Genomic DNA, 27,718 nt, shown 5'->3' on the forward strand with positions numbered 1-27,718 from the left:
GTGGCCCACTCCCCCGTCGAGGCTGCTCACTCCCTCCCTCCCTCCCTCCCTCCGCCTGTCTGCTGACTGCCCTCTCCACCCCGGGCAGGCCAGCCGGGTCCCCAGTCCGTGCTGGGCCTACCTGGAGGTCCCTGCATCCACGGGCCTACCCTGATCCAAGCCCCAGTGAGCCAGCAGCCACAAGGTGAGGTGAATCAATGCCCACCAATGCCCACTGCCAGTAACCCAGTATTCCTTTATTACTTATATACAAATAGCTCACATGATATAAAGTTTTTACATACAGACTGCGCCATGAACAAATAAAAATCAGGGAAGACGAGGAATAAATTAAAACTTGCGATCATCAGATTCAAACTGTGGACTAATCTCTAAAATCCGTTATCCCACAACCCTGCACTGCAATCAAATCCTCGCACTAAACTCAGGATTAAACTCCCTTCCCTTAGGGAATGCCTGAAAGAGGGATCATATTTTGTCTACGAAGATAGACACAAAATGCTGTAGTCTCTGAATAAAGGGGAGGCCATTTAAGACTGAGATGAGAAGAAACGTTTTCACCCAGAGAGTTGTGAATTTGTGGAATTCCCTGCCACAGAGGGCAGTGGAGGCCAAATCACTGAATGGATTTAAGAGAGAGTTAGATAGAGCTCTAGGGGCTAGTGGAGTCAAGGGATATGGGGAGAAGGCAGGCACGAATTATTGATTGGGGACGATCAGCCATGATCACAATGAATGGCGGTGCTAGTTCAAAGGGCCGAATGGCCTCCTCCTGTACCTATTTTCTATGTTTCTATGTAACTCAGCGGGACAGGCAGCATCTCTGGAGAGAAGGAATGGGTGACGTTTCGGGTCGAGACCCTTCTTCAGACTGAGAGTTAAGGGAGAGGGAGAAGCGGAGTTAAGGAAGTGTAAGGTGTGAAAACGAGACATGATAAGAGATGGAAGTTCAAGGACAATGTAGAATAGATCATTGTTAGCTGGAAGTTGACAACGAGGAATACAGAGATAACATTTAATCAGGAGGTCAGTCAGATTGGTCAGAAAACTTGGATGGGGGATGGTGACAGAGGGAAAGCAAGGGCTATTTGAAGTTAGAGAAGTCAATGTTCATACCGCTGGGGTGTTAGGTGCCCAAGTGAAATACGAGGTGTTGTTCCTCCACTTTGCGCTGGGCCTCTATAGTGGAGCACAGGACTGTGCCATCCTCAAAGTGACTGCCAGCAACTGTTTAAGTGGGGACTCAACCAGGCTTAAACACAGACATGGACACCATGGATTGTAGATCCACGTTCTCCACAGATGCTGCCTGATCCACTGAGATACTCCAGCACTCTGTGAAACGTCACCTATCCATGTTTTCCACAGATGCTGCCTGGCCCACTGAGATACTCCAGCACTCTGTGAAACGTCACCTATCCATGTTCTCCACAGATGCTGCCTGGCCCACTGAGATACTCCAGCACTCTGTGAAACGTCACCTATCCATGTTCTCCACAGATGCTGCCTGACCCGCTGAGATACTCCAGCACTTTTGTGCCATATTTCGGCTTAAAACTGTGTCTCTCTTCGGCCCCATTGTTAAAAGTACCCTTGTGCCCAACATGCTTACACCGCTGATTGCATCTTGGTTGCTCTGGGAGGCTACTATTAGTTGGAACTAAACAGAGTACGGGAGTGATAAAAGACACAGAGTGCTGGGGTAACTCAGTGGGTCAGGCAGCATCTCTGGAGAACATGGAATGGTGACATTTCGGGTCAGGACCCATCTTTATACCCGATAGGTCACCCGACCCGCTGCGTTACTCCAGCGTTTTGCGTGTATCTTCGACGTAAACCAGCATCCGCAGTTTGAGTCACTCTCTTGACGTTAGCAGGGATCCGGGCTCGGATCGGACGTTGCCAGTGGCAACGGGGAAGGATTACAGTGCAGGTCTATCGACTCAGTAACCATTTGCCACCAATGAGAATCAGGTAAGGATGGCGTGCAACCAAACTTATTTTGCAGACAGCAAGGTGAAGAATAGAACATTAGTTCCCAAGAGTTAGTGTTGTAAGGATCACAATGATGCGATGTTCTTTGCTCAGGCCACTGTCTGCTTCCCCTTGAGATGTGTGCGTGTGCGTGTGTGTGTACGAGGCTGGGGGTTTGCCCTGTACACACACACACTGGCAGTGGCCTTCCCTAGTGTAGGCTTGGTGTGGGAGTGATGTATTGGGAGGCGCGTGGTCAGGTTAACCATCGATGTCCCAGCTGAAGAGATGGTGCTTCACCAACATGTCCTGGACGCCATCTTTCAGCGGCTTCTTCTCCTTCTCCTGGAGGGCAAACAAAAATCATATTGTTACATTCAGAATGGGTTGTCCAAAGGAGAGGATCCAGGGACATGGTTTAGTTTAGTTTAGTTACCAATACAGCGCGGAAATAGCCCACCGAGTCCGCACCGACCAGCGATCACCGCACATTAACACTATCCTACACACACTAGGGACAATTTACACATACACCAAGCTAATTAACCTACAAGCCTGTATGTCTTTGGAGTGTGGGAGGAAATCGGAGCGCCCAGAGAAACCCCATGCAGGTCACTGGGAGAACGTGCAAACTCCTTACAGACAGCACCCGTGGTCGAGATTAAACCCGGGTCTCTGGCGCTGTAAGGCAGCAACTCTACCGCTGCGCCACCGTGCTGCCCTCTGAGGTGTGGAACCAGTCCAGGCCCCGAGCTTGACTCACTCCCTCCTGAGGCGTCACCAGCTGCAACTAACGGAGCTCAAGCCCAGACACAGACTCACACGGCATGGCAACACATCCCACGACTGTCCCCCACCCCTCCCTTTCCTCCCCACCCCTCCCCCCCATCCCTCGCCACCCCACCCACAACCCCGTCCAACCCAGCACACCATGCACAAACACACTGTGTGATCACACACACTGTGACCACACATACACACACACACACACGTGTTCATGCTCACACACACAAATACACATTCACACGTGTGTCCCTGTTGACTCACATACTCACTCACACATGCCCATGCTAACACACACACTCCCACACATGTGCCCATGTTCTCACTCACATGTGCACATGCTAACACACATTCACACACAAACTTACACTCTCACACACACAATCACGCACGCACACACACACGCACTCACACTCACACACACACACTCTCAAACACACGCACTCTCACACACGCTCTCACACACTCTCTCTCATACACACTCTCACACGCACTCACACACACGCACACTCACACACGCACTCACACACGCACACTCACACACGCACACTCACACACACACAGCATGACACTCACAAACAGACACAGCTCAGGGTTGATGAATGGATGGTTTAACTTTACCTCCTTCTTGACGGGCAGCTCCCAGTCCTGTGAGAGACTGAATGCGAACCTGGACAGCACCCTGCAGGACAGAGGATGGGGGGAAAGTGTTCAGTGCCCTGCTTGCAGAGGTTACACGGAGCAGAGGTGACCGTGGACTCGAGCTCTCCACACACCCTCTCAGCAGGAAGCGGTGGCAAAACCTGGACAGTTCAGTTTAGTTTATTGTCACAGTGAAAAACTTTTGTTGCGTGCTAACTGGCCAGCGGAAAGACAATACATGATAACAATCGAGCCGTTTACAGTGAACAGATACAGGATAAAGGGAATAACGTTTAGTGCAAGGTAAAGCCAGCAAGACATTTTGCTTTAGGAGTAGAGGTTCAAAATAGAGGAGCAATTGTAAATGGCCTGTCCCACTTTCACAACCTAATTCACAACCTTTTTTGGACATTTTTCCTCATGTTGAAAAAACGCCCCGGCCTACTTGATGCCACGAGTACCTACGACTAGCATCACGGCCTGCTACGACCTACCTAGGACCTCGTGACGACCATGCTGCGAGTCTGAGTCAAGGGCAAACTCGGCAGAGGTCGTGAATTAGGTCGTGAAAGTGGGACAGGCCCTTAAGTCTGAAGAAGGGTCTTGACCCGAAACGTCACCCATTCCTTCTCTCCAGAGATGCTGCCTGTCCCACTGAGTTACTCCTGCATTGTGTGTCTATCTGGGGTGAGTGTAATGAGTGGTTGCAGATCCACTTCTGTGATGAGACACCAATAGTCGCCAGGGTTGGGCGACATCTTCAGTGGGTGAGCAGCTGATCAAGGTCAGTTGCTCTTCAATGCTGCAATGCTAATCTCCATTGAAGAGGAATAGGCAGAGGTGGACAGAGACAGCAGCAGGAGTGCTGGCCCTTCATACTTTAATGGCAGAGTCAGATACTGCACTTCTCTGCAACAGGCGATCAGGTTGCAGCCATTTAATCTGCCCGTGTTACTCATTCCGCTATCCTTTGGTTTAGTTTAGAGATACAGCACGGAGACAGGCCCTTCGGCCCACCATGTCCAGCGATCCCCACACACTAGCACCATCCTACACACACCTGGGTTTTCCCCGGGTGCTCCGGTTTTCCTCCCACACTCCAAAGGCGTGCAAGGTTTGCAGGTTAGATGGCTTCGGTAAAATTGTAAATTGTCCCTCGTGTGTGTAGGATAGTGCTAGTGTAGGGGGGCCGCGGGTTAGTGCGGACGCGGTGGGCCAGGGAACCTGTTTCAACGCGCTCTACAAAAGTGTCTGTTGTGCACAATAGCTCCACGACCGTAGATCTGGGCGTGCAGGGACGAGAGAGTGTGGGGGACAAGAGTGTGGGGGTGGGGATAAGAGAGTGTGTGGGTGGGAATAAGAGAGTGTGTGGGTGTGGGGGAGAGAGTGTGAGTGGGGATGAGAGTGTGGGGGTGTGGGACAAGAGTGTGGTGGGGTGGGATAAGAGAGTGGGGGTGGGAGCCAGTTCTTACCTCAGTTCACACTTGATCTGGACCCAGCCTGGACTGCGTAGGAAAGACCAGGTCTGGTACCACTTTTCGACGGTCTGCATGCTGGAACAGAGGACCTCCAGCCAGAGGGGCAGCACCTGCTCACTACACAAAGACGAGGTCTGTTAGACATCCCACCGGGTAACATCGGAAATGAAAGAGAGCAGAGAAGGCGTCAAGCATCAGCAGGAATCAGGGCGATGGGCCTCGAATACCGAGCTGATGATCACACTGGGGATTGCCACACTATCACAAGAGTGCTCAAATCACAGATGTAGGGAGCTCCATGACATCTGCAGAAAACGGGCAACCACAATTGGCAGCACGGTGGAGCAGCGGTAGAGTTGCTGCCTCACAGCACCAGAGATCCCGGTTCGATCCTGGCCACGGGTGCTGCCTGTACGGAGTTTGTACGTTCTCCCCGTGACCTGCGTGGGTTTTCTCTGCGTGCTCCGGTTTCCTCCCACACTCCAAAGACGTACAAGTTTGTAGGTTATTCGGCTTGGTACAAATGTAAATTGTCCCTGGTGTGTGTAGAGTAGTGTTAGTGTGCGGGGATCGCTGGTGGGCAGAAGGGCCTGTTCCCACCGAGCCCGCAGAGACCAGCGATCCCCGCACATTTACACTATCCCACGCACACACTAGGGACAATTTACAATCTTTACCAAGCCAATTTACCAAGCCAAAAGCCTGTAGGTCTTTAGAGTGTGGGAGGGAACCAGGGCTCCCGGAGAAAACCCACGCGGTCATGGGGAGAATGTACAGACAGCACCCGTAGTCAGGATCGAACCGTGGTCTCTGGCGCTGTGAGGCAACAACACTACTGCTGCACGTTATTGTTGAATTATTTATGAGATGCATTACTGACAGGGCTGCAGCTCCAAGAACCTTCACAACACAAAGCCATTCTCCCTTGCTGAGGACTCTGCCCTCTACTGGCCACTTCTGCAACAACAAGCCCGAGTGAGAAGGTACACAAAATTGCTGGGGAAACTCAGCGGGTGCAACAGCATCTATGGAGCGAAGGAAATAGGCGACGTTTCGGGCCGAAACCCTTCTTCAGCCCGAGTGAGAAAGTTGTTTAGGAAGGAACTGCAGATGCTGTCTTATCCCAACGAGACTCAGGCTTGTTGTTGCAGAAGTGACCAGCAGAGGGCAGAACGAGACACAAAATGCCACTCCAGGTCTTAATACATTTCCCCCCCCTCTCACCTTAAACTCTGATTCTTTATACTCCTATCCTGGGGAAAAAGTCTGTTCATTAATCTCAGCTACAGTTTTGTTTATTCTCACGTGCACCATGGTACAGTGAACAGCTTTTGTTGCGTGATATCCAGTCAGCAGAAAGACATTACAGGATTGCAATCAAGCCATTTACAGTGTAGACAATAGACAATAGGTGCAGGAGTAGGCCATTCGGCCCTTCTAGCCAGCACCGCCATTCAATGTGATCATGGCTGATCATCCCCAATCAGTACCCCGTTCCTGCCTTCTCCCCATATCCCCTGACTCCGCTATCTTTAAGAGCCCTATCCAGCTCTCTCTTGAAAGCATCCAGAGAACCGGCCTCCACTGCCCTCTGAGGCAGAGAATTCCATAGACTCACCACTCTCTGTGAGAAAAAGTGTTTCCTCGTCTCCGTTCTAAATGGCTTACCCCTTATTCTTAAACTGTGGCCCCTGGTTCTGGACTCCCCCAACATCGGGAACATGTTTCCTGCCTCTAGCATGTCCAAACCCTTAACAATCTTATATGTTTCAATAAGATTCCCACTTATCCTTCTAAACTCCAGAGTGTACAAGCCCAGCTGCTCCATTCTCTCAGCATATGACAGTTCTGCCATCCCAGGAATTAACCTTGTGAACCTACGCTGCACTCCCTCAATAGCAAAAATGTCCTTCCTCAAATTAGGGGACCAAAACTGCACACAGATTATACAGATTATGTATAGATACATAATAAGGGAATAACGTTTAGTGCAAGGTAAAGCCAGCTAAGTCTGATTAAAGATAGTCAGAGGGTCACCAATGAGGCAGATAGTAGTTCAGGACTAGAGCTATTCCCATCATGACTTTATACACTTGCCTAAGATCACCTCTGAGCCTCCTGCCCTCCGAGCCTGCTCAAACTCTCCCTATAGGTGAGGCACTCGACCTCGTTCCTCTAGCAGGCTGACCAAAACCAAACACAATACAGTTGAGTGGAAACTATTCAAACATTGGGAATGTTGCCGACTGGCCCGCTGTAGACTGCAGGAGTACGTGCTGAGGGACGCACTGAAGCTCGGTGCAGCCAACGCCAAGGCTCTGTGGGGGAGGGCCACAGTCTAGGGTAATTCTGCTGCTGGACATGGGGGGCACGGTGTGGTGGAGACGCCCCTCTAAATAAAGGGAAGGGATTCCACGCCAGTGGGCCACATGAGTGGCAAGGGTGGGGGGTAAAATTGTGATTTGGGGAAACTGCATTGTTTGTATGTATAGCCTCCGAGAATGTCGGATGGAGTTTTTTTGCACGATACATGTATTGTATATATTTATTACTTGAAGAAAACCTATTTTGAAATGTTTTTTTAAATATTGTCGGTAAAATATTTGCTCCTACTTTGACGCAAGTAGCAAAGTGATTTGTGAGCGCTCTCAAAATGTACCCTTCACCAGGGTTCAAAGTCCTGCCACCCTGCCCTCATAAACCTCCCGAAGCGAACACTAGTGGACAACATGCGGATCTTTTTGGGGGGCTTTTAGGGGCTTTGCTCCGACATCCCAAACCCATTCAGAATGGTAGTTTAACCAGCTACTGAAACCTACCCCAGTGTGTTGGTGAGCAGTAGAATGTTGATAGGAATGTGGGTGGAATAAAATAGGGGAGGGGTGGATATTAGGGGGGGGAGGCACGGTGGCGCAGAGGTAGAGTTGCTGCCCAGCGCCAGAGCCCCCGGTTCGATGCTGACCACGGGTGCTGTCTGTAAGGAGTGTGTACGTTCTCCCTGTGACCTTAGATGCTGCCTCACCCGCTGAGTTTCTCCAGCATTTTTGTCTACCTCCCTGTGACCTCGTGGGTTTTATACGGGTGCGCCGGTTTCCTCCCATTCTCCAAAAGGTTTTGTAGGTCAATTGGCTGCTGTAAGTTGTCATTTGTCCCCGGTGTGTGGGACAGTGTTAGTGTACGGGGTGATCGCTGGTCGGCACGGATTCGGTGGGCCGAAGGGCCTGTTTCTCGGGAGCAGATTTTTCTCGGCAGCAGAATTTTACCCAGTAACGCTCTCTGATTTACTGTGAGCAGCCAAAGGATGCGTGAAAGCAAAACATGCACCGATTGTCTTATGACAAGAGATCAGTTATTGATTATTGAGTTGTCTGAGACGAGAGATCAGTTATTGATTATTGAGTTGTCTGAGACGAGAGATCAGTTATTGATTATTGAGTTGTCTGAGACGAGAGATCAGTTATTGATTATTGAGTTGCCTGAGACAAGAGATCAGTTATTGATTATTGAGTTGTCTGAGACGAGAGATCAGTTATTGATTATTGAGTTGTCTATGATGAGCGTTTGTCAGCACTGGGCCTGTACTCGCTGGAGTTTTGAAGAATGAGGTGGGGGGGGGGGGGGGGGGGGGGGCCTCATTGAAACTTACCGAATAGTGAAAGGCCTGGATAGAGTGGATGTGGCGAGGATGTTTCCACTAGTGGGAGAGTCCAGGACTAGAAGTCATAGCTTCAGAGTTAAAGGATGTACTTTTAGGAAGGAGATGAGGAGAAATTTCTTTAGTCAGAGGGTGGTGAATCTGTGGAATTATTTGCCATGGAATGCTGTGGTGGCCAAGTCAGTGGATATTTTTTAAGGCAGAGATAGATAGATTTTTGAATGGTTGAATGGTGTCAGAGGTTATGGGGAGAAGGCAGGAGAATGGGGTTAGGAGGGAGAGATAGATCAGCCATGATTGAATGGCGGAATAGACTTGATGGGCCGAATGGCCTAATTCTGCTCCTCTCACCAATTAACATGAACAGTGTCCTAGCTTATGGAAGGACCGTTCAGAAGCCTGATAATGGAGGGGAAGAAGCTGTTCCCGAGTCTGCTGGTGCTCATTTTCAAGCTTCTGTACCTTCTGCTGGACAGGAGCGGGGAGAGGAAGGAACGACCAGAGTGGGACAAGTCTATGATCCTGTTGGCAGCTTCTCTGAGACAGAGTCAAGTGTGGACGGGGGTTTATTACATCAGGTTTATTGCCCTGAGATGGGTTATTTCCTCAAAGCATTTTCAACAAATCCCTTCTTGATCTTAAAGCTGTCTTTCATCTGAGCCATCACATTGAGCCTTTATGTATTTCTTTGTGTGACCCTGTTTCCGAGCCTCAAGGGATGGGACAATGGAGAGGAGAGTGGAGCCTTTGACTTACTTCAGTCCCACACAGATCAGCGATCGGAACTTCACATCCATCTGGGCGTGTGCAGAGTCGTGACTCATGTTCACCGACTGGACAGCCTGAAAGAAAACCAGAGCTGGCACTGATGGAACCAGAGGTTCGGACAAGAATTTAGGGCAGCACGGTGGTGCAGCGGTAGAGTTGCAGCCTAACAGAGCCAGAGTCCCGGGTTCGATCCTGACTACGGGTGCTGTCTGTACGGAGTTTGCACGTTCTCCCCGTGACCTGTGTGGGCTTTCTCCGAGATCCTCGGTTTCCTCCCACATTCCAAAGACGTACAGGTTTGTAGGTTAATTGGCTCGGGATAATTGTAAATTGTCCCTAGTGTGTGTAAGATAGTGAAAGTGTGCGGGGATCACAGATCGGTGGCAATCAGTGGGCCAAAGGGCATGTTTCTGTGCTGTATCTCTATACTAAACTAAGAAGACAGTGGTTCATCTTCATTTAGCCGTTTAGGATTTTAATTGGGAAAAACAATTCAAATTATCATCCCTTATTTTAGTACTCTTTTTCTCACAAAATAAACTTCCAGTGGTAGATATGTGTTTTAGATACAGCGTGGAATCAGACCCTTCGGCCCATCGAGTCTGCACCGACCAGCGATCCCCGCACACTAACACTGTCCTACACACACTAGGGACAATTTAGAATGTTTTACCCAAGCCAATTAACCTACAAACCTGCACGTCTTTGGAGTGGGGGAGGAAACCGGAGCATTCGGAGAAAACCCACGCAGGTCACGGGGAGAACGTACAAACTCCGTACAGACAGCACCCGTATTCAGGATTGAACCCGGGTCTCTGGCGCTGTAAGGCAGCAACTCTACCGCTGCGCTACCATCCCGCCCAGGAAATTACAATAATGGAAATTCTGTTGTCAAACATAAGCACCATGTTATTAATTTGAGGAAGGACATCCTTGTGATTGAGGCAGTGCAGCGTAGGTTCACGAGATTGATCCCTGGGATGGCGGGACTGTCATATGAGGAAAGATTGAAAAGACTAGGCTTGTATTCACTGGAGTTTAGAAGGATGAGGGGATATCTTATAGAAACATATAAAATTATAAAAGGACTGGACAAGCTGGATGCAGGAAAAAATTTCCCAATGTTGGGCGAGTCCAGAACCAGGGACCACAGTCTTAGAATAAAGGGGAGGCCATTTTAGACTGAGGTGAGAAAAAACTTTTTCACCCAGAGAGTTGTGAATTTGTGTAATTCCCTGCCACAGAGGCCAAGTCACTGGATGGATTTAAGAGAGAGTTAGATAGAGCTCTAGGGGCTAGTGGAGTCAAGGGATATGGGGAGAAGGCAGGCACGGGTTATTGATAGGGGATGATCAGCCATGATCACAATGAATGGCGGTGCTGGCTCGAAGGGCCGAATGGCCTCCTCCTGCACCTATTTTCTATGTTTCTATTACTGAACTAAATCCTATTTCTATATTCGTAGGTGTGGACTACTGGGAATATCAGAAAATTACTATGTCTGAATTCCTGCCAACTTCCCTAACTCGTGTGCAGGACCTCAAACCTCTTTGTCAATTCTCACTTTGAAAATGACTTCAATGCAGCATGGAAACCTCTGGATCACACTGCCCGTCGATTAGGCTTATCACCCAGTAGTTCTATGTTATCCCAACTTTCGCACCCACTCCCGACACACTAGGGGCAATTTACAGAGGTCAATTAACCTACAAACCCGCACGTCTTAGCGACGTGGGAAGAAACTGGAGCACCCGGAGGAAACTCACGCGGTGGCAGGGCGAAGGTGAAAACTGAGTTGTAGGTTGAGGTTGGGCAGATGAGGACCATATTCCTTGAGCACAGGAGTACAGGAGGATGAGGGGTGATCTCAGAGGTGTATAGGATCATGAGGGGAATAGATAGGGTAAATACACAGAGTCTTTCACTCAGTGTAAGGGACTTGAGGACCAGGGGACATGTTTTAAGGTGAGTGGTGGGCATTTAGAACAAGCTGCCAATGCAGGTAGTTGAGGCAGGTATTATAAGAACATTTAAAAGACAGACACAAAAATCTGGAGTAACTTAACAGGTCAGTCAGCATCTCTGGAGAAAAGGAATAGGTGACGTTTCGGGTCGAGAACCTTCTTCTCTTAAATAGACAATAGACAATAGATGCAGGAGTAGGCCATTCGGCCTTTCGAACCAGCACCGCCATTCAATGTGATCATGGCTGATCATCCACAATCAGTACCCTGTTCCTGCCTTCTCTCGCAATATCCCTTAACTCCATTATCCCTAAGAGCTCCATCTAAAGGGTCTGTCCCACTTACACGACCTCTGCTGAGTTTGCCCTTGACTCATACTCGCAGCATGGTCGTCACTAGGTCATAGGAGGTCGTAGCAGGTCGTGATGCTAGTCGTAGGTACTCGTGGCATCAAGTAAGACATTTGGGCAGGCTGATGGATAGGAAGATATGGGCCGTAATGTGGGCAGGTGGGACGAGTATAGATGGGGTATCTTGGTTGGCACGGCCAAGTTGGGATAAGGGCCTATTTCCGTGCTGTGTTACACGATGACTCCACATAGCCAGCATCCGAGGTCAGGATCAAACGCGGGTCTCTGGCACTGTGAGGCAGCGTCTCTACCCGCTGCGCCACTGTGCCGCCCTTAAACGTCTGGCTACTACCCCGCCTCTACAGTACAGGAAGGAGGGAGTGAGAGTAGCTGTGAGAACATCGTCGTAATCAGATGTCGGCTTGATAATGTAAGGGACGTTCAGCCTGACCATGAGAATCCAGGAATAAGGAGAGCAAAGTGACGCTGCAAGAACCGATTCACAGTGGATATAAACAGGGCATTGGGCGGGTGAGGGCTTACTCCAGGGTAACAGGATAATGGAGACACAAGGAACTGCAGATGCCGATTTACAATAAAAAACACACAAAGTGCTGGAGTAACTCAGCGGGTTAGGCAGCATCTCTGCACATCATGGATGGAAGGAACTGCAGATGCTGGTTTGCAGATAGATACAAAATGCTCTGCGGGACAGGCAGCATCTCAGGAGAGAAGGAATGAGTGAGGTTTCGGGGTCGAGACCCTTCTTCAGACAGATGGCGGTTGGGACAGGTTCGGAACGGTCCCTACTCCAGAGACGTTGCATGAGGTACTCCACCTTTTTGTGTCTGTCCGGAAACAACTTGGCACCTCCGTCCTGCCTCACGTCCCTTCTTCTCCTCCGTCCCTTCCTTCCCGCACCTCCACCCCCGAGGAAACTCGTTGACAAATCCCACTTCTGTCTTAGCCCTTGCCATGGTCAGAACCCCCCCCCCCCCCCCCTCAGCTCAGAAATCGCCCCCTCCCTCCATCCCTCCCCTCCGCCCCATTACTCACTCTGTACAGAAGTTCCTCAGGGGTCAGCACCTTCCCATCTTCATCCAACCTGCAAGAATGAATGTCCATTACGTGATGCACCCATGGCAGCATCCAGCACAGAAACAGGCTCTGCAGACCTGTACGTCTTTGGAGTGTGGGAGAAGAATCCAGAGCTCCCGGAGAAAACCCACACGGTCACGGAATCAACTCGGGCTGCGTGTTTGTCTCACGGTTCCCTCCTGAGGCGCAACCAGCAGTGACACAGGGAGCTCAGGCCCAGCCAGGGCCCAGCCCTGACACACACTCATTCATCCCATTTACTAACACTTCATCTCTAGTGTTCTACATTTAGTTTAGAGATACAGCGCGGAAACAGGCCCTTCAGCCCACCGAGTCTGCACCGCCCAGCAATCCCCGCACACAAGCACGACCCTATACACTCTAGGGACAATTTACAATTTTACCAACGCCAATTAACTTACAAACCTGTTCGTCTTTGGAATGTGGGGGGGGAAACCGGAGCACCCGGAGAAAACCCACGCGGTCACGGAGAGAACGTACAAACTCCGTACAGACAGAAGCTGTGTGAAGTCTTTGGTTGTACTAATTGCTTGTCTAATTTAAAGGCAGGATACACTACAATACAGTACTGGTACAGTAAACCCTTGTTTTAACGGACCCCTTTATAATGGATTTGGACATAGCGGGCGGGCCTGCTGATGCCACCCTAGCTCGCACTGCCTCCCCTCTGCTTACAGCCCTGGCTTCCACTGCCACCCTCAGCTCACAGGGTGCCCCAGCGAGCCCTTCTTCACCCACCCTGCAGTCCGGCTGACACGGCTGTTGTTGTGCCTCGCATTGTAGCCCTGTGGGGATAGCGCTTTCTTCAGATTGTTTTACGGTGAAACGACACAATGATGGAGTAACTCGGGCGGCAGAGCTACGGAGGTACAGCTACTGCCTTACAGCGCCAGAGACCCGGGTTCGATCCTGACTACGGGTGCTTGTCTGTACAGAGTTTGTACGTTCTCCCTGTGGCCTGCGTGGGTTTCCTCCGAGATTTTCAGTTTCCTCCCACACTCCAAAGACGTACAGGTTTGTAGGTAGACAAAAATGCTGGAGAAACTCAGCATCTATGGAGCGAAGGAAATAGGCAACGTTTCAGGTCGACACCCTTCTTCAGAATTAATTGGCTTGGGATAAATGTAAATTGTCCCCAGTGTGTTAGTGTGCGGGGATAGCTGGTCGGTGCAGACTCGATGGGCTGAAGGGCCTGTTTCCGTGCTGTATCTCTAAACTTAACTCAGCAGACTGAATCCGTCAGAAGAAGGGTCCCGACATCACCTATGCATGTTCTCCAGAGATACAGCCGGACCTGCTGAGCTACTCCAGCACTTTGTGTTCTTTAGTGTATTAACTAGCATCTGCAGTTCTTTGTTACAACTACATGAGATGATAATACCGTACTCGGTTGTAGTGAACAATCGGCAACAATGGACAACACTTCCCCAATGGTCCGTTATAACGAGGGTTCACTCTATTTCTATTAGATCAAAACCTAAGATAGACACAAAATGCTGGAGTAACTCAACGGGACAGGCAGCATCTCTGGAAAGAAGGAATGGGTGACATTTCTGATCGAGACCCTTCTTCAGACCCGAAACAATAGACAATAGGCCATTCGGCCCTTCGAGCCAGCACCGACATTCAATGTGATCATGGCTGATCATCCCCAATCAGTACCCCATTCCTGCCTTCTCCCCATATCCCCTGACTCCGCTATTTTTAAGAGCCCTATCTAGCTCTCTCTTGAAAGCATCCAGAGAACCTGCCTCCACCGCCCTGTGAAACATCACCCATTCGATCTCTCCAGAGATGCTGCCTGTCCCGCTGCGCTACTCCAGCATTTAGTGTCTACCTTCGGGTAGATCAGCATCTGCAGTTCCTTCCTACAGATATTAAAACAACAACTTGGGCTGTGGTCACACTGACAGCAACTTGTACAGTGATCCTGTACAGTGCACGTAACAATGGAAAGAAATAAACCCGCAGATTATTTAATGTTCTTCCATCAAACAATCTCAAAGTAAGCACAGCAAAACATGCATTATACAGAAATAGACCTTATGTGTAGGAAGGAACTGCAGATGCTGGTTTAAACTGGAGACACACAAAGCTGGAGTAACTCAGCGGGACAGGCAGCATCTCTGGAGAGAAGGAACGGGTGATGTTTTGGGTCTGAAGAAGGGTCTCAAACCTGAAACGCCACCCATGCCTTCTCTCCTGCTGCCTGGCCCGCTGAGTTATTTTGTGTCTATCTTCGGCTTAAACCAGCATCTCCAGTTCTTTCCTAGACCTTAGTAGACCTTGGTTCGTTTTACTAATGAAACAAATTGAGTATCGCGTACCTGTAAGTCTTACACAGCACCAGCCGGGAATACACCGAGTCAAAGTCTCTCTCCACCTCCTTCCCGGCAGCCTAGGTGATGAAGGATGGGTGATGGCATACATAGTGGAGCAAGAGGAGGATCAGGAGGACAGTATTCAAAGAGGGGGCAGGGATGAGAGGGGGCAATAAGGAAAAATATGTGGTGCAGAGATGGGGGACAAAAAGGTAAGATGAAAATAGTTGAGGGGAACAAGTGAAGTGAGAAGAGAGGAGCGGAGATATGTGGGGGCAGATAGTGTGGAGACGATGAGGAAAGTGAGAGGGAGAGGGAAACACAGAGGGGGAAGGAAGAAGGGATGAGGGGAAAAAAAGTCACAGGAAAGAGAACGGGGAAAGAGCAGAGAGGAGAGAAGAAGAAAAATAAAATTAATTGTCTGGCCACAATTTATAGAGTCACAGAGTGATACAGCGTGGAAACAGGCCCTTCAGCCCAACTTGCCCACATCGGCCAACATGTCCCAGCTACACTGGTCCCACCTACCCTTGTTTGGTCCATATCCCTCCAAACCTGTCCTATCCATGTACCTGTCCAACTGCTTCTTAAATGTTGGGATAGTCCCTGCCTCTACTACCTCCTCTGGCAGCTTGTTCCATACACCCACCACCCTTTGTGTGAAAAAGTTACCCCTCAGATTCCTATTAAATCATTTCCCCTTTACCATAAACCTATGTCCTCTAGTCCTCGATTCACCTACTCTGGGCAAGAGACTCTGTGCATCTACCCAATCTATTCCTCTCATGATTTTATACACCTCTACGAGATCACTCCTCATCCTCCTGCGCTCCAAGGAATAGAGTCCCTGTATCTCTTGATATGACTCTGACTATCTTCGGTTTTCTCCCACACTCCATAGACGTACAGGTTTGTAGGTTAATTGGCCTGGTGTATGTGTAAATTGTCCTTAGGGTGTGTAGGATAGTGTTAATGTGCAGGGGATCACTAGTCGGTGGGCCGACGGGCATGTTTCTGCGCTGTATCTCTAAAACTAAAACCAGTAGGTGGGGCCGAACAATGGCAGCCTCGGCCAGCGGCCTGTCTCGTATTTTTCTTGTTTGTTGTTTTTAGTCTATTATTAAATGTGTGTTTTAGTGTACCTTTAGTTTTGCATTTTGTGTGGGGTGGGGGGAACTTTTTTAATCTCTTTTCTTGACGGAGATGCGACTTTTTATCTCCGTCCGCACTGCGGCCTAACATGGTGTAGCTGGCGGACTCTTGCCGGGGATCGACATCGGGAGCCTGCGGACTTAACATCGTGGAGCTCGCGTTCCCTGGTTAGGGACCGACCCCAAGTCGCAGGATCTTTGACCGCCCCGACTCGGGAGCTTCGATCGCCCCGACTGCAGATGGTTCGACTGCTCCGACCGCGGGAGAAAAGGAGGATAGAAGATAAGACTATTGCCTTCCATCACAGTGGGGAATGTAGTGGAGCCGCTGTGGTGGAAGTTTATGTTGTTGTGTGCCTTGTTGCTCTCTTTGGTATGACTGTATGGCAAATCAAATTCTTTGTGTGTCGCAAAACACACTTGGCTAATAAATTTATAATAATCAATTTCGATTACGATTAAAACTAAACAAAGTGCTCAAAACTGAACACAACACTCTAAATACGATCTCACAACGTGACCTCGCAACTTCTGTACTCGGTACTAAATACTACATTTGTTTACTTAAACAAAAACAGTGAGAGATAATTGACAAATGGAGCTTTTTGGAAAGCGGGTGAGGTGCCGTTACCTCTTCGATGAACAGCCAGGGATGACAGGGCCCACCGAGGATGGATGGTTTCTTCAGACCCTGCTCGAATATCGCCTTGAGTGCCGGACAGAGCGAGCCCCGCACCAAGTCTGTTATGGCTTCCGATACCGAATCATCTCCAGCCATGGAGTACTGCAGGCAGGAACACAAATCACCCTGTCAGCATGTGACACACACCAAAGCGAGAATGCGTGCGAAACATGGCGATGAATAGCGCAGCACTTTACGGAATACAGTACGCACACAGGATGCATACGTTCGTTAGTGATAGGACCAGATTTCGGCCCATCAGGGCTGGTCTATCTTTCCCTCTCAACCTCATTCTCCTGCCTTCTCCCCATAACCCCTGACACCCGCACTAATCAAGAATCTATCCATCTCAGCCTCAAAAATATCCAATGACTTGGCCTCCATAGCCGTCTGTGGCAAGGAATTGGACAGGACAGAACGCCACAGGAGATCCTTTTCCCCTGTGGTTATTAAACTTCACAACTCTTCCCCCTTCTGTCATGGGGTAGACTGAGTGACACCCCTCCCCAATCTTTCCACATCCCCCAAGCCTTTCCACTCGTCACTTTAATTTCATGTTTCATGTATTTTGTGTTTGTATGAATGTTGCCAGATCTATTTACCTCCTGGGATAAATAAAGTTCTATCATATTGTATTGTATTGAATTCCACCCTCTGACTAAAGAAATTCTTCCTCATCTCCTTGCTAAAGGAACATCCTTTTATTCTGAGGCTCTGGCCTCTGGCCCTGGACCCACGAGTAGAAACATCCTCTCCACATCCACATCTACCCAGGCCTTTCACTATTTGGAATGCCTGACCTCAGCTTAATAAACAGAGCAGAACGTGTGGAAATGTTCACTTCCAAGGGCATAGAAATCAAAGAAACATTTCCTTGATCCCCTCCAATTATCCTACGGGCTGAAGAAGGGTCCTGACTCAAAACGTCTCCCATCCTTTTTCTCCAGAGATGCCGCCTGGCTCGTTGAGTGACTCCAGCACCATGTGTCAATCTTCTAGCTGATCAATGGGATCGACAAGGGCAGGGCCAGTAGCAAAGTCTTTCTCGACATTGGAAGGGTAGGAACTGCACCTGTGCATGAGGTTGTAGTTACAACTATGTCCAGGTGCCTGGCACACAAATGTGAATCTACCAACATAGTCACAGAGTGATACAGCGTTGAAACAGGCCCTTCGGCCCAACCTGCCCACACCGGCCAAACATATCCCAGCTACACTAATCCCACCTGCCTGCCTTTGATCCATATCCCTCCAAACCTGTCCTCTCCATGTACCAGTCTAACTGCTTCTTAAACGTTGGGTCAGTCCCTGCCTCTACTACCTCCTGTGGCAGCTTGTTCCACACACCCACCGCCACCCAGCAGTCAGCTCACCTCTTTACTCCGTTCATCCAGGATCTCCACAAACTTTGCAGGAAACCAGCCTGTTGGAAGGAAAGGTCAGAGATGAATTTAGCAGCACCGAACACAACGTCCTGGCATCCCATGCCCACAACGAGCAGTGCATGAAATGTTTCATCAAGCCTGGGACATTCGTCCCGTGTTTGACTACCACAGCAGCAGATCCTCCCGCACCCACAATCTGCTGTGAGCTATCCACGTCAAGTCAAGATTATAGTCGCAGTTTCAAATTTTAGAGATACAGCGCGGAAATTGTCCCATCAGCCCACCGAGTCCACGCCGACCAGCGATCCTCGCACAATAATGGACCAGTCCCACTTTCACGACCCAATTCACGACCTCTGCCGAGTTTGCCCTTGACTCATACGAGGTCGTAGGAGGTCGTAGGAGGTTGTAGGTAGGTCGTAGCAGGTCGTGATGCTAGTCGTAGGTACTCGAGGCATCAAGTAGGTCGGGGCGTTTTTTCAACATGATGAAAAATGTCCACGAGTAAAAAAGGTCGTGAATTAGGTCGTGGAAGTGGGACAGGCCCTTAATGCTATCGTATACACACTAGGGGAAATGTACACTTATACCAAGCCAATTAACCTACAAACCTGCACGTCTTTGCAGTGTGGGAGGAAACTGAGAAAACCCACACGGTCACAGGGAGAACGTACAAAGTCCATACAGACAGCACTCATAGTCAGGAACGAACCCGGGTCTTTGGCGCTGTAAGTGCTGTAAGGCAGCAACTCTGCCGCTGCGCCGCCATGCGTCATATACACAAGTACGGTGAGATACAGGTACAAAGAGAATCCTGCTTGTAACTGTTGTCTTTCCCCGTTCATTAGTCCTACTTCCTCGGAAGACCAAGGAAATTCAGAATGTCTCCTCGGACTCTGACCGATTTCTACAGATGCACGGCAACGCAGAACGCATCCTATCGGGATGCATCACAGATTGGGTTAGCTATTGCTCTGTCCAAGACCAGGAGAAATCACAGAGGGTTGTGGATATAGCTCAGTCGATCACACAAAACAGCCGAAGATAGACACAAAAAGCTGGAGTAACTCAGCGGGTCAGGCGGCATCTCTGGAGAACAGGAATAGGTCTGAAGAAGGGTCTCAACCCGAAATGTCACCCATTCCTTTTCTCCAGAGATGCTGTCTGACCCGCTGAGTTACTCCAGCTTTTTGTGTCTATCGTTAGTAGAGATAGTCAGGCTGAGAGAGAATGCGTGCGCTGGTGAATGGGAGATGTGGGGGGGGGGGGGGGGGGGGGGGGGGGAGGCCTGACAGGAGTATGTGTGAGGGTGGGAATGAGGCAGGAATGTGGGAAAGAGGAAGGGGAGCGTTGTGTGAAGATCTGTGTGCCTGCAGTCTGTGGGACTGAGGAACACTTTGCCCATTGACTCTGATATCGGCCAAGGGAGGTAGGTCGTGCATGACTGGGCTCTGCACAAGCTCTCAATTTGCTGAGAGGAGAACGTTTATTTTATGAGCAAAATCAACTGTAGGGTAGCATGGTGATAGGGCTACTGCCTCACAGCGCCAGAGACCCGGGTTCAATCCTGACTGTGGGTGCTGTCTATACGAACTTTCTACGTTCTCTGGCTCGAAGGGCCGAATGGCCTACTCCTGCGCCTATTGTCTATTGTCCCTGTGACCTGCGTGGGTTTTCTCCGGGTGCCCCGGTTTCCACCCACACTCCAAAGACGTACAGGTTTGGAGGTTAATTCGCATCAGTAAAATTGTAAATTGTCCCTAGTGTGTGTATGATAGTGTTAGTGTGCGGGGATCATTGGTGGGTGCGGACTCGGTGGGTCGAAGGGCCTGTTTCTGCGCTGTATCTCTAAACTAAAACTAAAACTAAACTTCTCGCATGAAAGGAAAACTAATTTCACCAGGAAATGAGCACTGTGAGGAGATAACTATGTAAAAAAACGACGTGCTGTAAATCATCACCCAATTATGGCGATTACTCCAGCGTTGGAGAGGAGACTAAAACTAGAGGGAGACACAGGAGATTGCAGATGCTTGAATCTGGAGAAAAAAACAAAATGGCTGAGGAATCTGGAGGAACTCAGTGGGTCGGGCAGCATCTGAGAGAGAGACCCTTCTTCAGACTGCTGATGCTTCTTTGGGTCGAAGGGTCTCGACCTGAAGTGTCACCTGTTCCTTCTCTCCAGAGATGCTGCCTGACCCGCTGAGTTACTCCAGCACTTTGTGTCTATCCTTATTCACACTCTCCTTTTCCAAAACTAGAGAACATAGGTTTAAGTTGAGAGTGGGAAGCTCTAAAGGGAAGACGATGGGCTGGTGGGGATATGGGATGAGCTGCCAGAGGGAGAGGGAAAGGCAAGAGAGAACTTCATTGTCCCGTTGCCAGTACATATGATATGAAACGCCCTTGACTCCTATGTCACGCCGATTCTTTAGTCAGAGGATAGTTAATCCGTGGAACTCATTGCCACAGAGGGCTGTGGAGGCCAAGTCAGTGGATATTTTTAGGACAGAGTTAGACAGGTTCTTGATTAGAACGGGTGTCAAGAGAAGTCAGGAAAATGAGATGAGGCGGCAGAGATCAGCCATGATTGAATGGCGGAGTAGACGCGATGGGCCGAATGGCCTAATTCTACTCCTATGACATCTCGACCGTTATCATCTGCTGGTGAACCTCTGGCGTCAGAAGACCAACAATGATTTCTCTGCGCAGGAAGGAACTGCAGCTGCTGGCTTATACCAAAGAAAGACACAAAGTGCTGGGGTAACTTAGCGGGTCAGACAGCGGGATAGGTTGGGACCCTTCTTCAGCCTGCTGAAGGGTCCTGGCCCGAAACGTCACCCATCCTTTTTCTCCGGAGATGCTGCCTGACCCGCTGAATCACTCCAGCAGTTTGTGCCTGTCTATAGTTTTGTGTGTTGTCTGAGTGTAAGTGGCTGTGAAGCTGCTGCAAGCAAGATTTTCTTGCCGTACTTAAAGCCCTGTCTCACGGTACGAGTTCATTCCAAGAGCTCTCACGAGTTTAAAAAAAATCAAACTCGTGGTAAGCACGGAGAATGAACGTGGCGGGTACGTCGGAGCTCAGGGACGTCTCTTAGCGCTAACGGCAGGCACTCGGGAAGACTCTCTAACGGCAGGTAAGCACGGGAAGACTCGTGAAGATTTTTCAACATGTTGAAAAATGCCCACGAGAGCCCCGAGTACCGACGAGCGGCCATTACAGTAAATCTCCGAGTTTGAATCAGGGCAAACTCGGGAGAGCTCGTGGAATGAACTCGTACCGTGGGACAGGGCTATTATGCCTACGACAATAAACTGGAGCTTCCTTGACAGAGAAACCCTATCCCTGTTACTTCCAGCTCTGCAACCGATGTGACCTTCACGATAACCATTCACATTCATCACTGACGTCGTGAAACATAGAAACATAGAAAATAGGTGCAGGAGTAGGCCATTCGGCCCTTCGAGCCTGCACTGTCATTCAATATGATCATGGCTGATCATCCAACTCAGTATCCTGTACCTGCCTTCTCTCCATACCCTCTGATCCCTTTAGCCACAAAGGCCATATCTAACTCCCTCTTAAATATAGCCAATAAACTGGCCACAACTACCTTCTGTGGCAGAGAATTCCAGAGATTCACCACTCTCTGTGTGAAAAATGTTTTCCTCATCTTGGTCCTAAAAGATTTCCCCCTTATCCATAAACTGTGATACAGTGAGGGCCCATTGTGCTCACTTGATTCTTGCTCTCATGTGGCCTGAAGTTATTTGGTCTGGTAGATGCACGGAGTCTTTGCCCAGAGTAGGGGAATCGAGGACCAGAGGACATAGGTTCAAGGTGAGGTTCAAAAGATTCAATAGGAATCTGAGGGGTAACTTTTTCACACAAAGGGCGGTGGGTGTATGGAACTAGCTGTCAGAGGAGGTAGTTGAGGCTGGGACTATCCCAACGTATAAAAAACAGTTAGACAAGTACATGGATAGGACAGGTTTGGAGAGATATGGTCCAAGCGAGGCAGGTGGGACTAGTGTAGCTGGGACATGTTGCCTGGTGTGGGCAAGTTGGGCCGAAGGGCCTGTTTCCACACTGTATCACTCTATGACTCTATGAAGGGCCTGTTTCCACACTGTATCACTATGACTATGAAGGGCCTGTTTCCACACTGTATCACTCTATGACTCTATGAAGGGCCTGTTTCCACACTGTATCACTATGACTATGAAGGGCCTGTTTCCACACTGTATCACTCTATGACTGAAGACTGGCTTTAGTGCTGGTGGGAATCATTGTCAGAGCTCCAGCAATCTCCTCCCTCCTCTCCCGATGCCAGGCATCGATACATCTCATAAAGCACAGGGAATTTATCTATCTTCCCTTCTTCAAACAGAAAGTATGGGGGGGGGGGGGTTGAGTTTTTTGAGTTGGGGGCTGAGGGGTAGAATGGGGAGGTGTGTAAGAAGGGATTGCAGATGCTGGTTTACACCAAATATAGACGCAAAATGCTGGGGTAACTCAGCGGGAGAGGCAGCACCTCTGGATCTGGAAGGGTCTGGACCCCAAACACCAGCCATTCCTTCTCTCCAGAGATGCTGCCTGTCCCGCTGAGTTACTCCAACATTTTGTGTCTTTCTATGGGGAGGCCTCTGTTGAGGACAGATGGTATGTATCAGAAAGGGGGAGGTCAGGGGGGGGATGGTGAAAACACGACGAGGGTGAGGGTTGGGGGTCAGAGGGGGCAAGGGATGGGACCAACAATGACCATTTGTGCACACAGTAGAAAGATGGGCCAGAATGTCAAAGCTGAGCCAGAGTGACACTTGATCTAGTTGCGTTTGTTTATTGTCACGTGTACTGAGGTACAGCGTGAAGCTACAGAGCTGTGTTGCCGCGGGCGACCGGACTGAAGGGCGTTGTAGAGGCACTCACCTCGTAGACCATTCAGCTCCCCCACCCAGCAATGCTCATCCTTCTGAGAGATGATCTGAAAGGTACAAGCGTTCACCTCAGTTACCGGGGAAAGAGCGACGTCAAAGACTCAACAAGAACACAACACGGCAGGGCCCAAAATAACATGCGTCACAGGGGTAACCCGAGATGTCGGAGCACTTTACCTACAGCGTGTTGCTTCACGTCACGTGAAGTCACATGAAGTGAACTTGTGTAGTCAGCGGCAACGACAGCCACTTCACATATAGTGGAGACACAAGGAACGGCAGATATAGCTCTTTGTCCCTCAACGTCTGTATACTCTGTACATTTGCAATGAAGGCTAATGTTTCACTGGCCTTTCTAGTGGCGACACGGTGGCATAGTGGTAGAGCTACTGCCTTACAGCGCTAGAGACACGGGTTCGATCCCGACTACGGGTGCTGTCTGTATGTTCTCCCCGTGACCTGCGTGGGTTTTCTCCGAGATCTTCGGTTTCCTCCCACACTCCAAAGGCGTACAGGTTTGTAGGTTAATCGGCTTGATCTAAATGTAAATTGTCCCTGGTTTGTGTAGAGTAGTGTTAGTGTGCGGGGATCGCTGGCGGGCCGAAGGGCCTGTTCCCACCGAGTCCGCGTCGACGAATGATCCCCGCACATTAACACTATCCCACAGGTTGGTGTGGACTCGGTGGGCCAAAGGGCCTGTTTCCGTGCTGTATCTCTAAACTAAACTAAACTAAACTAATTACTTGGCACACCTGCATGCTAACCTATTCTATTTCATACACTCAGATCCCTTTACAACCAATATTTGTAGTGTCACTCCATTCAAATAATAATGGCTCTTTTCATTTTTCTGTCCAAAGTGGATAGCCTCACATTTTTTCCATTTACTTTAGTTTAGAGATACAACCTCTTGCCCATTTATTTAACCTATCCATATCCCTTTGAGGCTCTTTGTGTCCTCATCACATCTTGCTTGCCCACCTGTCTTTGTATTTTGCTACAGTGCCCTTGGCCTATCTCTCCCTCACCAGGGTCATATCCCAGCGGGTCAGGGCTCTGTGATTCTTTAAACGTGACGAGGCCGCTGCTTCCACCATGTCTCTAGTAAACGGTAGTTTAGTTGAGCAGTAACACCACATCAGTAACACACTAACACTATCCTACACACACTAGGGACAATTTTTACATTTACCAAGCCAATTAAACTCCAAACCTATACGTCTTTGGAGTGTGGGAGGAAGCCAAAGATTTCGGGGAAAACCCACGCAGGTCACGGGGAGAACGTACTAACTCCGTACAGACAGCACCCGTAGTCGGGATCGAACCCGTGTCTCCGGCGCTGCATTCGGTGTAAGGCAGCAACTCTACCGCTGCACCACCATGACCGCCATGTTGGGAATGTTATCTAATGTGAGCGGCTCTGCACCAAATTAATCTGAGATATATTATCTCCATGGTGCAGTTTTGCAATCTTTAGCATGCTGGCCCAGTAACCGTTTGAGGGTAGACATAAAATGCTGGAGTAACTCAGCGGGACTATCCCAAACAGTCAGACAGGTATATGGATAGGACAGGTTTGGAGGGATATGGGTCAAATGCAGGCAGGTGGGACTAGTGTAGATGGAGCATGTGGGCAAGTTGGGCCTGTTTCCGCGCTGTATGACGCTATGACGTGCCGCAGCATGTTATACCTACCGTGATGATGTCGTTCTTTCGGAACCCCAGCTCATCGTCATCGTGGCGCTCGAAGTCCAGGAGCGCTTTGGCCCGGCGTCTTCCGTTCCGCGACACGGCGACATAGTTCTCATGATCCTTCTGATGGCTCTCCATGGAGTAATCTGGCGTCAGTTCCTATGGAGGAGGAGGCACGTCAATCCCTGGTCTTGGAAGGAAGACAAAAATGCTGGAGAAACTCAGCGGGTGTGGCAGCATCTATGGAGTGAAGGAATAGGTGACGTTTCGGGTCGAAACGTCACCTATTCCTTCGCTGCATAGATGCTGTCTCACCTGCTGAGTTTCTCCAGCATTTTTGTCTACCTTCGATTTCTCCAGCGTCTGCAGTTCTTTCATAAACACCCTGGTCTTGGAAGGTACAGTCAGGCACAGCAACAAGCGAGCCACTGCACGTGGAATGGAGTTGGGGATACAGAGGTGTGGGCATAATCTAAACCCTGCACACTGCACTACCAATGATTTGCTTCATCGTCCAGAAGATTACAGCAAACATTGCAGAAGTAGTAAAGACGGATCTCTTTCTGGAATTAAACACCGAGGTTTATCTCGGAAGTACAGCCATCTTGCTCTGCAGTAAAGTAAGTGAGAGAGACACTCAGTGGGCTGGGCAGCATCCGTGGAGGGAAATGGTCCGTTGATTTGTTTAAGAAGGAACGTACATGATAAATGGTAGGGAATTGAAGAATACAGTTGAACAGAGGGATCTGGGAATAACCGTGCATAGTTCCTTGAAGGTGGAATCTCATATAGATAGGGTGGTAAAGAAAGCTTTTGGTATGCTAGCCTTTATAAATCAGAGCATTGAGTATAGAAGCTGGGATGTAATGTTAAAATTGTACAAGGCATTGGTGAGACCAAATCTGGAGTATGGTGTACAATTTTGGTCGCCCAATTATAGGAAGGATGTCAACAAAATAGAGAGAGTACAGAGGAGATTTACTAGAATGTTGCCTGGGTTTCAACAACTAAGTTACAGAGATAGGTTGAATAAGTTAGGTCTTTATTCTCTGGAGCGCAGAAGGTTAAGGGGGGACTTGATAGAGGTCTTTAAAATGATGAGAGGGATAGACAGAGTTGATGTGATCAAGCTTTTCCCTTTGAGAATAGGGAAGATTCAAACAAGAGGACATGACTTCAGAATTAAGGGACAGAAGTTTAGGGGTAACATGAGGGGGAACTTCTTTACTCAGAGAGTGGTAGCGGTGTGGAATGAGCTTCCAGTGGAAGTGGTGGCGGCAGGTTCGTTGGTATCATTTAAGAATAAATTGGATAGGCATATGGATGAGAAGGGAATGGAGGGTTATGGTATGAGTGCAGGCAGGTGGGACTAAGGGAAAAAAATTGATCGGCGCGGACTTGTAGGGCCGAGATGGCCTGTTTCCGTGCTGTAATTGTTATATGGTTATATGGTTAACTGCAGATGCTGGAAAATCGAAGGTAGACAAAAATGCTGGAGAAACTCAGCAGGTGCAGCAGCATCTATGGAGCGAGGGAAATAGGCAACATTTCGGGCCGAAACCCGTCTGAAGAAGGGTTTCGGCCCGAAACGTTGCCTATTTCCCTCGCTCCATAGATGCTGCTGCACCTGCTGAGTTTCTCCAGCATTTTGGTCCGTTGATGTCCTGGGTTGAGACCCTTCATCTAGACGGCTTCATCTTTTTTTAAAATTTTCGAGATACAGCGCAGAAACAGGTCCTTCGGCCCACCGGGTCCGCGCCGGCCAGCGATTCCCATACACTAGCAATATCCTACACACACACGAGGGATGATTTACAATTATGCCAAGCCAATTAACCTACAAACGTGTACGTCTTTGGAGTGTGGGAAGAAGCCGGAGATGCCGGAGAAAACCCACGCAGGTCACGGGGAGAACGTACAAACTCCGTACAGGCAAGCGCCTGTAGTCAGGATCCAACCCGGGTCTCTGGTGATGTGAGGCAGCAACTCTACCGCTGTACCACCGTGCCACTCCACATCTAATCTGGATTGCCCAGCTATAGGAAATGTGTCAGTAATTTGGAAAGGCTACAGAAGAAATACACCAGGATGTTACCTAGTCATGCAGACGCGTTAGAGGGAGAGGCTGGGCAAACTGGGATCTTGTTCTTTGGAGAATAGGAGGCTCTGGGGTGATATAAAACCATGAGAGGCATGGTTAAAGTGAACTTTCACAGTCTTTTCCCTACTGTAGGGGATTTTTAAGCCAGAGGGTATCAGTTTAAGGAGAATGAAAGATGGTAAGGGGCAACTTTTTCACTTAGAGGGTAGTCTGCATCTGGAAGGAGCTGCCAGAAAACTGATGGAAGCGGAGACAATTACAGATATCAATAACATTTAGAGAGATCTACAGAGAGGGAGGGTTTAGAGGGAGAATGGTGCGGCTGGGCTTGTACACTCTGGAATTTAGAAGAATGTGAGGGTATCTTATTGAAACATATAAGATTGTTAAGGGTTTGGACACGCTAGAGCAGGAAACATGTTCCCGATGTTGGGGGGGGGGGGGTCCAGAACCAGGGGCAACAGTTTAAGAATAAGGGGTAAGCCATTTAGAACGGAGATGAGGAACAACTTTTTCACCCAGAGAGTTGCGAGTCTGTGGAATTCTCTGCCTCAGAGGGCGGTGGAGGCAGGTTCTCTGGATACTTTCAAGAGAGAGCTAGATAGGTCTCTTAAAAAATAGCGGATTCAGGGGATATGGGGAGCAGGCAGGAACGGGGTACTGATTGGGATGATGAGCCATGATCACATTGAATGGCGGTGCTGGCTTGAAGGAC

General features: G+C 49.3%; 1 protein-coding gene across 4 annotated transcripts in view; it reads right to left on the reverse strand.

The window, feature by feature from the left end:
- Positions 1-215: 215 nt before the first annotated feature.
- sgsm3 (small G protein signaling modulator 3) overlaps positions 216-27,718 on the reverse strand; it is a 106,841-nt gene continuing 79,338 nt past the window's right edge. For 3 of the 4 annotated variants that reach the window (XM_033013543.1, XM_033013541.1, XM_033013542.1), the window contains 10 exons: positions 24,906-25,061; positions 23,203-23,257; positions 18,261-18,310; positions 16,837-16,989; positions 15,061-15,131; positions 12,671-12,719; positions 9,289-9,374; positions 4,872-4,994; positions 3,379-3,439; positions 1,416-2,319 (listed from right to left, as the gene is read on the reverse strand). In XM_033013543.1, coding sequence (XP_032869434.1) covers positions 2,236-2,319; positions 3,379-3,439; positions 4,872-4,994; positions 9,289-9,374; positions 12,671-12,719; positions 15,061-15,131; positions 16,837-16,989; positions 18,261-18,310; positions 23,203-23,257; positions 24,906-25,061 — 888 coding nt within the window. In that variant the 3' untranslated portion in view covers positions 1,416-2,235. Of the gene's footprint in view, positions 2,320-3,378; positions 3,440-4,871; positions 4,995-9,288; positions 9,375-12,670; positions 12,720-15,060; positions 15,132-16,836; positions 16,990-18,260; positions 18,311-23,202; positions 23,258-24,905; positions 25,062-27,718 lie in introns of all 4 variants that reach the window. The other variant, XM_033013544.1, reaches the window with a different exon arrangement.

This window comes from Amblyraja radiata, chromosome 38, assembly GCF_010909765.2.
Source record: "Amblyraja radiata isolate CabotCenter1 chromosome 38, sAmbRad1.1.pri, whole genome shotgun sequence".
Taxonomy (NCBI): Eukaryota; Metazoa; Chordata; class Chondrichthyes; order Rajiformes; family Rajidae; genus Amblyraja; species Amblyraja radiata.